This window comes from Maylandia zebra, linkage group LG11 (genome assembly GCF_041146795.1).
Source record: "Maylandia zebra isolate NMK-2024a linkage group LG11, Mzebra_GT3a, whole genome shotgun sequence".
Taxonomy (NCBI): domain Eukaryota; kingdom Metazoa; phylum Chordata; class Actinopteri; order Cichliformes; family Cichlidae; genus Maylandia; species Maylandia zebra.
The window spans coordinates 13,067,059-13,076,822 of NC_135177.1; the positions used below are offsets into that span (position 1 = coordinate 13,067,059).

The 9,764-nt window shown below is 39.8% G+C and overlaps 1 protein-coding gene across 1 annotated transcript; it reads left to right on the forward strand.

Moving 5' to 3' along the window:
- Window positions 1–624: 624 nt before the first annotated feature.
- elovl4a (ELOVL fatty acid elongase 4a) lies at window positions 625–6,763 on the forward strand. Its single transcript, XM_004568084.5, has 7 exons — window positions 625–848; window positions 1,788–1,870; window positions 2,390–2,577; window positions 2,837–2,917; window positions 3,402–3,573; window positions 4,349–4,476; window positions 4,626–6,763. The coding sequence occupies exons 2-7, from the start codon at window positions 1,804–1,806 to the stop codon at window positions 4,950–4,952; spliced, it is 963 nt and encodes a 320-aa protein (XP_004568141.1). The 5' UTR covers window positions 625–848; window positions 1,788–1,803; the 3' UTR covers window positions 4,953–6,763.
- Window positions 6,764–9,764: the final 3,001 nt, after the last annotated feature.

Below are 9,764 nucleotides of genomic sequence, written 5' to 3' on the forward strand. Positions count from 1 at the left end.
TCTTCCTGTCTGACTCTGCTTGTGTCCGGCTGACTTGACTAAAGCTGGTGAAGCGCTTGTTGCTGCATCCGTCTCAATTTGTGCGCATGTGCAAAGCATCCTTCCCTCATCCACCGACAAGTGGCAGCAAAGGAGCGGGGTTGAGTCAAGTTGCACGAAGGAGATCGTAAACCTAACCGGAAATAAAGGGTAAGTCCTTTCCAATAAAAACCCAAAGTGCGCTATTATAAAGGAGAAAAGAAAAGAAAAATAGAAAAACAACAAACCAAATCATATAGACAATAATAATAATATTATATAATGATTATTATTATTATTATTATTAATAATAATAATGACAATAATAATAATAATACGCTACGTCGAGATGAACGCAATCAACTTTTGGAGATTTACTTACCTGGATGATTGAGAATTCATCAAGACGAAACTATTATTATTATTATTATTATTATTATTATTATTATTATTATTATTATTATTATTATTATCATATAATATTATTATAATAATATAAGATCATTGGGGTGGGGTGCAATCAGTTGGGAACAAAATCTTATTATTTTTGAAATATAACCGGAAGTACAACATAATAACTGTTTGGATTTACGCTCGTGTTGTTGGTATTCATAGAAGCAGACGCGCAGTGGAGGCTAGTATGGTCCCTTAACGAGAATTTCGTGCCATTGCCGTTCATTCAGCGGCCCGTCTGTTTCACTCCAAATAACGGAACAATTCATCAGGTCACATAAAAGTCTATCAGGAGATTGGAGGTCGGATTAACGCGCATCGCGTGACCTTGCACTGAATGTAAAAATAGTGGGATTTTCTTTTAAAGCACCGACACGGTAAGGAAACGAGCATCCTCATCCGCGCGGAGGTGAAGGCGAGACAAATGTCGCTATTGTGGCCTACTGTGCGATGCATGCAGACGTTGAGTGTCAGATCATGTGTTTTGTGGAAAGCGTTGTTTTAATGGCGCATAGATACAATCAGCTGTGAGTTTTTGAGAGATCAGGCTGACAATAAGACTGCTCGTGCAGCCCGTGGTTGAAGGCCGGGATTGCATGCCGCAGAAAGCAAACCCGTGACACAGAGTGGGCTTTTTAAAACGCATGCAATAAAGCTTTTATCGCAATAAAAGCTTTTAGAGATATGCGTATTAAATACGAATCTTAACTTCCATATAAATTGCAATTATTGTCTTATTCTCTGATCGGTTTTTGTGTAGAGCGCGTGCAGGAATATGGCAGATGCTGCAGCATCGCTTGATCCGCTCCGGGCCGGAGAGAGAAAGGGGAGGAGAGGGAGGTGGGGGGTGGTGCACCTTTTTAGGAGCGTTAAATCACACCCTGCGTCTGAATGTGCAATCCACAGTCAGAGTATTTCATCCTGGCTCTCTTTACAGGAGATGAGGCATTTCATTGTAAAAGTATGTAAGGCATCTTCTCGTTCGAAGAGTCACCAGGTTGGCTGTTGGTCGTGTTCAAACCAAAAATCTGCTGACACATGCGCTCTACCAGCCTGTGTTCCCAGCTTTTGTGCGCAATGAACCCTATTGCCCAACTACCAAGGCCTCATGGAGCACCAAACTCCTATCATATAACTGACCTCCCGTTGGCCTATTGATATATTTATTTGATTACTTTTCTGAGGAGTGGTGTTAAAATAAAATTATTGCCATTATTAAGATGTCTTTTCCCTGTTATTGCTCTTCTACATAATGACACCACTCAACCTCAGTGAATTTAGCTCTGTTTATTAAATGGTTGTCTGTTTTATTTCAGGTTAACTACCCCAGCCATGGAGATCATCACACATTTAATCAACGACACCATAGAGTTCTACAAATGGACCCTCACTATTGCAGGTAATACCTTCAAAACATCCGGCATGCCTGAGAGCATCTGTGTGAGATATTTTAAGATCAGAGAACTTGTATTTATCAGTGAGTAAATGCACATTCACTTGCCCGTGTGTCCAGCCTTAGATATTATGTATCACTCTGCAGGGTTCTTGCTGCTGTGAGTCATTATAGAGGAAGTTAGTATAAGAATAGTGCATCACTGGCAATTTGTTAACAAATTACTCAATACTTTAGGACATATAGTAGCTATATATGTACTGCAATATACCGCAGTATGTATTTATGTTGCTACACCCAGTAACAGGCCCTGTACCCTTTATCAACCCAGGATATACTTGGATGCTCTCTCAAAGTATCACCATCAAACTGACCACTGGGCATCCACCTGCAGGATATTATCTGTTATCTGCACTACTACTCAGCACGAGCACTCCTCTCAAAATATACTGAACCCACGCTGCATCAGTGCAATGCAAATATTACGAATATTTATGTAACTCTATGAAAACATGTTTCTGTCAGACAAGCGTGTGGAGAAATGGCCCCTGATGGACAACCCCCTACCCACGCTCGCCATCAGCACCTCCTACCTCCTCTTTCTCTGGCTTGGGCCCAAATACATGAAGAACAGAGAGCCCTTCCAGCTCCGCAAAACCCTTATTGTCTACAACTTCAGCATGGTCTTCCTCAACTTCTTCATCTTTAAAGAGGTAGATTGTCACATTGTTTTGATTGTTACTTGCACGTGTCCAATAACTGCAGTCAGTGAATTAAATCTGATATCCTCTTATTCCAGCGTTAACTGTGCTCCCGAGTTGATACGTTACAGCAGCCGTTTTGTCCTCTGGGTTTAGACTAACCTAATTACAGTGTACTCATGCTCTTGTCTGCACTCCATCTCTTCTTTTCTCTGCCATTATCACTGTATGCTTGATAGCAGTGACTCAATGGACACTCTTGTTTTTTCAGCTGTTTATGGCAACGCGAGCAGCCAGATACAGTTACATTTGTCAATCGGTGGATTATTCAGATGATCCCAATGAAGTCAGGGTGAGTGTTCAGAGCGTGCACACACACACACACTTGCATAGATAAACTCTGAATATAGTAGTGGGACTTCAGCTGTTTATGTAACTTACTATTTTAAGACTTTTGTGGCTACAATAATTAGTTTCCTTGGAACCAGATCCCTACCTGTTAATAATTCTCCACTGTACCCATGGTTCAGAAAATTACAGTCAGCCTGCCAGGGACACGTCACTCAGAGAGCTTTTAGAAACATGAGCGGCGTCCATACATTTAGAGCATGGGCCTGTTATCAGAAAAAAGTACAAGCTGGAGTTGAATGGTGTTCAGTTTCACCTTCCTTCCTGTTGCTCCATGACGTAGTTTGAAACAGAAACCACAAGTGAGTCAGTCTCGGGTCGAGGTTAAGATTTCCAAAATCAGAGTTCACGCACATGTAGCTCTTGATCATATATGTTCATATGTTAACAGTCTTTTTCTTCTCCTTCTTTATTTCTGTGGGAGTCAGGTGGCAGGAGCTCTGTGGTGGTATTTCATCTCCAAGGGCATTGAGTATCTGGACACTGTGTTTTTCATCTTGAGGAAAAAATTTAACCAGGTCACCTTCCTTCACGTCTACCATCATTGCTCCATGTTCACGCTCTGGTGGATTGGCATCAAGTGGGTGGCAGGAGGACAGTGTGAGTAGCTCACAACACAGCAGACATCAGCTATATGCTGAATTTATCAGCATTGCTGTTGATAAAGCCTTCACCGGCTCTGTAGTTTTGTGGTTTATACTGGGTGAGGGCTGGGAAGAGACACAAATCCCTTGGTGGGTGCTTCAGGAAGCTAAACCAAACATGTGGAGCTACTTGTCTATAAACCTTTTATTCACTACTGGTAAATGTATTCATTATTGTTGTTTGTTGAGCTTATTTTTTTTATAATATGCATCTGCATATTAACAGCCATGCTAGCAACTCTGTAAAGTTATACCACAGGCAGAGGAGCACTTTGAGCTAAGTGCTAATGCCAACAAGGCAACATGTTGAGAGTAATAGCATTTAATCGCTGAAGTTTACTATTGGGTACAATGTTTATCATGTTCACAGTATGTATTTAGCATGATAACACGCTATCACTTGCTAATTAGTAAACGCAGGTGCAGCTATATGTATATTTGCAAGTAGATGATTGTGACTGAGAGTAAACTGAGTCTGAACACTGATGAGGAAGCTAGATGACAAATTTCACTGAAACCCACAAGCATAGTATCGTCATATGTAGCTTGGATGGTTTAATCTGGATTCATGGGGCCCCTGGACCTACACTTGTTTGTATCTCCCACCCCCCTCAACTATTGTCTTTTTATTGGATACAGACAGCAGGAGTTCAAAGCAACTCAGTTTAAGATTTTTTTTTAACTATAGTAAGCAGAACAAAATTAAAAACTTATTGTTTCTTCTACTGCAGCATTCTTTGGTGCACATATGAATGCGATGATCCATGTCCTGATGTACCTGTATTACGGTCTTGCCTCCTGTGGACCTAAGATCCAAAAGTACCTGTGGTGGAAGAAGTATCTGACAATTATCCAGATGGTAGGTTGATTTCCAGGGTGGTTGATTTCCAATGAAATATATTGACTGTAGGGATCATTTGACTGAAAATCATTCTTCTTGCTATGAAAGAACAGTGAAAACACAATATGGTGCAAAAGCATAACTCTTATTCTCTCTTTGGGGCTCAGGTTCAGTTCCATGTCACCATCGGTCACACGGCCTTGTCTCTCTATGTCAACTGCGATTTCCCCCACTGGATGCACTACTCCCTCATCTGCTACGCCATCACCTTCATCGTCCTGTTTGGCAACTTCTACTATCAAACCTACCGCCGCCAGCAACCCGCACGTCGCGACGTGTCCTCTTCCTCTAAAGCCGGCAAGGCTGTTTCTAATGGCACCCTCAACGGCCTCAGCAAAGCTGCCAACGGAGCAATGCTGATGGGGAGCAAAGAGGAGAAACCCCAGGAGAACTCTGGGAGGAGAAAGAGGAAAGGACGAGCTAAAAGAGATTAAAGGAGGGTGAGTCAAAGAGGTTCAGGTGAGGTAGGGCCTTGCTTGGTTTCTAGGCTGATCGTGCTAAAACATGAAAGACTTACTTTGAGGAAGATTTAGATAAGTGGATGATCAGGTGGGATGAGTTTATTTAAGCCATGATCTGAGTTGTATATAAAATACGAGGCAGGCATTTTTTGTTAAGAGAGGACCATTCTGTTACTAAAAGGTGATCGCTGGTCATACACCGGATGACCATTATCACAACACCAAATACAACAGTTTCTGGTGTCAGACAGAGCTTTGTATTCCTTCTCTTTATTGTGGCGCTGAGTAGACCTGCTTCCATGAGTGACTTTTAGCTAGTTAAAATCGAAGCCTGAAAAGTGAGAAAGTTGCATTTAATGCATCTGAGCTGGTAAAAAGCAATTAGAAACTGCTATACTGAGACAGGAATACACATGATAACAGAAATGTCTATTTATATTTGAGTGTATTCTTATTTTTTGTTGCTTACCTGTACAGATACAAAGCTGACGATAACGTACACTATCGTGTCAGTTTTGTCCTCATATTATTTACACGTTGTTGACGTTGCACAGGTGAGACTTTGAGTTTACAGCACCTGTGTGCTGCAAACTGACACTCCTACAGGTAGCCACTTAGTTGTGCAGATGAAACTGTCTTATTTACACTAATTTATTTATGGGATATAAATGCTCACTTTTGAGCTGTCATCCATTAACGCACAAGTATACATATATATACATATATATATGTATATATATGTAAAGGAGAAGAAGAAATCCATATGCAGAGATACATAGGGGTACATAGAAATAGGAGTAAATGAATTGTCAACCCTGATTGGATGATGCTGTTCCACTGCTGCTTTTAAGATGAAAAGATTAGCTTCAGCTCACATGGGGGTGACAAATTATTATTTCTATTTACAACCATAACCAATTTTGCATATCCTTACCTGTATGTAATGTGATGAAATGTAATAAATGTTATTCAGATAAATGATGAATCTGATGACTATCTCAGTGTTCCCCCACCACCACCCCACCCCCGTCAGCGAAGCTGGCTGCGTTGTGTCTTTGCTGATGTTTACTTGTCTTTTTATATTCTGTCCTCTCAGAAGTTGTCGTTCGTCTTAGACCCTGGTGAAGATGTAATGTGCTGACGACATGGTGGCATTCTGGCTTCCCTTTTGTACTTGTAGAGAATTCAGAGCTAGCTTACAGCTGCTACCTTTTTTTAAAGAAACAAAACATCACGTTAACTAAACCTGCCTTCAGCGCTGTTTTCTTTGAGAAAAACTCCTTTACGTATTCAGTCAACTTTTCAGATTGAATTCATGCCTGGAGCAGGCTTGAATGTAAATTTATCAGAAACAAGATTTGGATTAGAAAAGATAAAAGATAATGATTTCTACATAAAAAGACTTTGTGTGCATCTATTAGAACTATGTATGCATTACCACTGTCTGTAGTATATGGAGCATAAATGATCAGCCTGATATATATGAACAACTCCTGGCTTATTTCATCTTTCAGCTAATGTGTTTCAATGTCATTTTATTTATTGGTTATTTATTGTTATGTAAATACTGTTTTCCACCTTGCTAAGAGTAATTGTCTATGTATTTGTCTTCTTTTTGTGTTGTACATATTATATTGTGATATTTTGGACACTGCTCATTTGGGAATGTTCCTGCCTTTTCTGCTTGGGCGTTTTATAAGTCAACATTGCTTCCTTTTTTCTTTTTAATATCTTATCTTTGAACTCTCTTCAGATTAAACTAAACTGAATGCCTGTACAAATGCTGACTTGGTTTAATTGTCTCCTTCATGGTGCAGTTTGTCTTTAACAAAGATATTTTCATTCAGCACTTACCAGAATCTTCATTAGGTACACCTGTACAACTGCTTGTTAATGCAAATATCTAATCAACCAATCACGTGGCAGCAAATCAATGCATACATGGGAAAGGTCAAATTGAGCATCACAATGTGGAAAAAAGGTGATTTAAATTACCTTGAATGTGGCGTGGTTGCTGGGGCCAGACAGATTTGTATTTAATATTTGCTGATCTGCTGGGATTTTCCTCACACAACCATCTATGTGGTTTCCAAAGAATGGTCTTAAAAAGAAAAGATATTTTGTGAGCTGCATTTCTTTGGCTGAAAATGCCTTGTTGACAGTAATTTATGAGATACAGAAGTGCATTTACCCAGCAGATCGAACCTTAAATCCCTTAATTTTAAATTCTTCTTAACATTTTTTAACACTTTCTATATGTTCATGTAAAGTTGGGTAACAGTCTAAGTCTAAGAATTTCATTAAGGGTAAATGTTGCTACAATGTTTTCTGAATATGACAATAAACTTGAACTGAACCTTGGCGCAGATGGGCTACAGCAGCAGTAGAATATACTGGATGCCACTCCTTTCAGCTAAAAAGAAGGAAATTGAAGCTACAATTCACACTGGTGCCAAAATTAGTCAACAGAATTCTGGAGAAAGGTTGCCTCGTATGATGAGTCTTGATTTCTGCTGCATTCAGATTGTAGGGTCAGAATTTGGCATGAACAACATAAAAGTATGGATCCATCCTAACTTGTTTCAGCGGTCTAGGCTGGTGGGGGATGATGTAAAGGTGTTGGTTGTTTTGCACCCTGTATTGCCAGCTGAGTACCCATTGAATTCCACAGCTTAATTACATATTGGTGCTGACTGTGTCCATCCCTTTGTGACTGCAGATTATCGATCTAATGATGGCTGTTTCCAGCAGGATAACGCACCATGTCACAAAGCTCATGTCATCTCAGACTGGTTTCCTGATCATGAAGGTGTGTTTGCGGCTTCCACAGTCACCATATAACAGGGCACCTCTGGGAAATAGTGAAACAGGAAACAGAGATCATGGATCTGCAGCAAAATCTCAGATGAATGTTTCTCTGTTGAATCTGTACCATGGAGATTAAAGCAGTTCTGAAGGCAAAGGCTGGTCGAACCTAATACTGACAAGGCCTGAAAAATGTGTTTGAATCAAGTTTGTGTTTTTACCCTTAATGTGGATTTCCAGGTTTAAAAAACAATGGGGGAGATTGGTCACATTAAAATGAGCATCAAATATTAAATTGTGTGCTCACTACACTGACCACGTTTTTAAATGGAAATAACTTGTCATAAACATAATGTACTGCCTGGTTTCATGATATGAAGAGAATAGACCTAAGTTTTCAATAGATATGTGAATCAAATGATCCCAGTTCTCAGCATACTGTTTAGGTTCTTCATCAAAAACCATCAGATGGTGGGAGTATGGAAGGAGGGCATAATGGACTGGAGAGAACAGGTTTGATTTGTTTGATCCATGGCAGACATTGTGACCCTAGGAGTATTTGCTCGTGCTAGTCCAACTGGGAGGCGAGGGTTCAGCTCACAGTGTTAGTCTGCAGAGTCCATTTCTTGGCTGGATTATTCTGTCAAGGCCAATAGACTGGTAGACTCAGGTGCAGACTTGGAAGATCTCAGATCAGTGCGGGTTGTTTTGTTGTTGTTGTTTTTTTTAACAGTGAAGAAACTATCTACAACAATCACAAATATGCAAACAGCAAATTATGTTCCGGGGGGAGGGTCCAAACATCCGCCATGCACAATTTTCTCATGCTCAATTCAGGCTCACCACACCAGGGGAGGGAATCCAGGAACCTGTGCAAGAGGAACAGAGAAACAAAAGTTAGTGATGGCTGTCTGATACCGATGCGCTGATATTTCACCACTAGATGTCGCTGAAACGAAGCTTTGAATGAACGATCCTATTTTCAATACAGTTGATGAAGTGGTTCGGTACTGGTTCATTGCTTTATTTGCACATCAATATCAAAATGCACAAAGGAAGAAGCAGAGCAAAAACAGGAGCCAGGGTTACAACTAACTGTTTAGTTCAATGATCTAGCAGAGGCTGAGCCTCAGCCTTTAAGTAGGGTCCTCCATTATCAGGGGCAGGTGAGTGATTAGAGCAGAGTGTTCAGTCAGAGACGTGAACCGCGAAGTCCCGCCCACAAACAGACACAAACAAATGAGCACAGAGAGGAGAGATAGAAAAAACAAGGGGGAAACAGATAAAAGATAGAACCTGGAGCAGAAGCCAGGAGGACTGAGGGACCATGACAATTTGGAAAGTTAAGGTTATTTTTATTACCTTAATCTGTAAAACAGCCTTTAGCTCAGAGTTGGAAAGTAAGTATATTTACAAAAGTGCTGAACTTAAGTATTTTTCTGCTTTATATTTTCATTCCACCACAATGAGATAGAAAGGTTGCACCTTACTAACAATGATTTGAACCAAACATGTCAAATTTGGATTTGTCACTTGATACGACTGATTGACACTGATTTTTAGTCCATTTCTTGTATAATTTGCCATACATTAGCCTTTTATCCCTGTTCCCCTTCCTTTTTAAAAAAAAAAAGAAGTTTTTTTTTATTAGTTTTTCTGTTTTCACAAATAGTACATAATTATATAACATAATAAAGTGTACAATTCAGAACCAAAAATAAAAACAAAACAAAACAAAACAAAAACAAACAAACAAACAGACTGATAACTAAGCACAAAACACCAGCTTAGGTCCATCTAAAAAAAATAAATAAAGAGAGAATACAATACAGTACAATACCTGTGGTCCCAGTAGTACGTTGCAGTTTAAACACTCAAGAGAATCCTTGTAACATAATATTAGAGATGTCAGGTTCCACATAATTCAAGTATGGTTCCCACACCTTAAAGAATTGGTCTGTTTTTGAGTGCAGTACACAT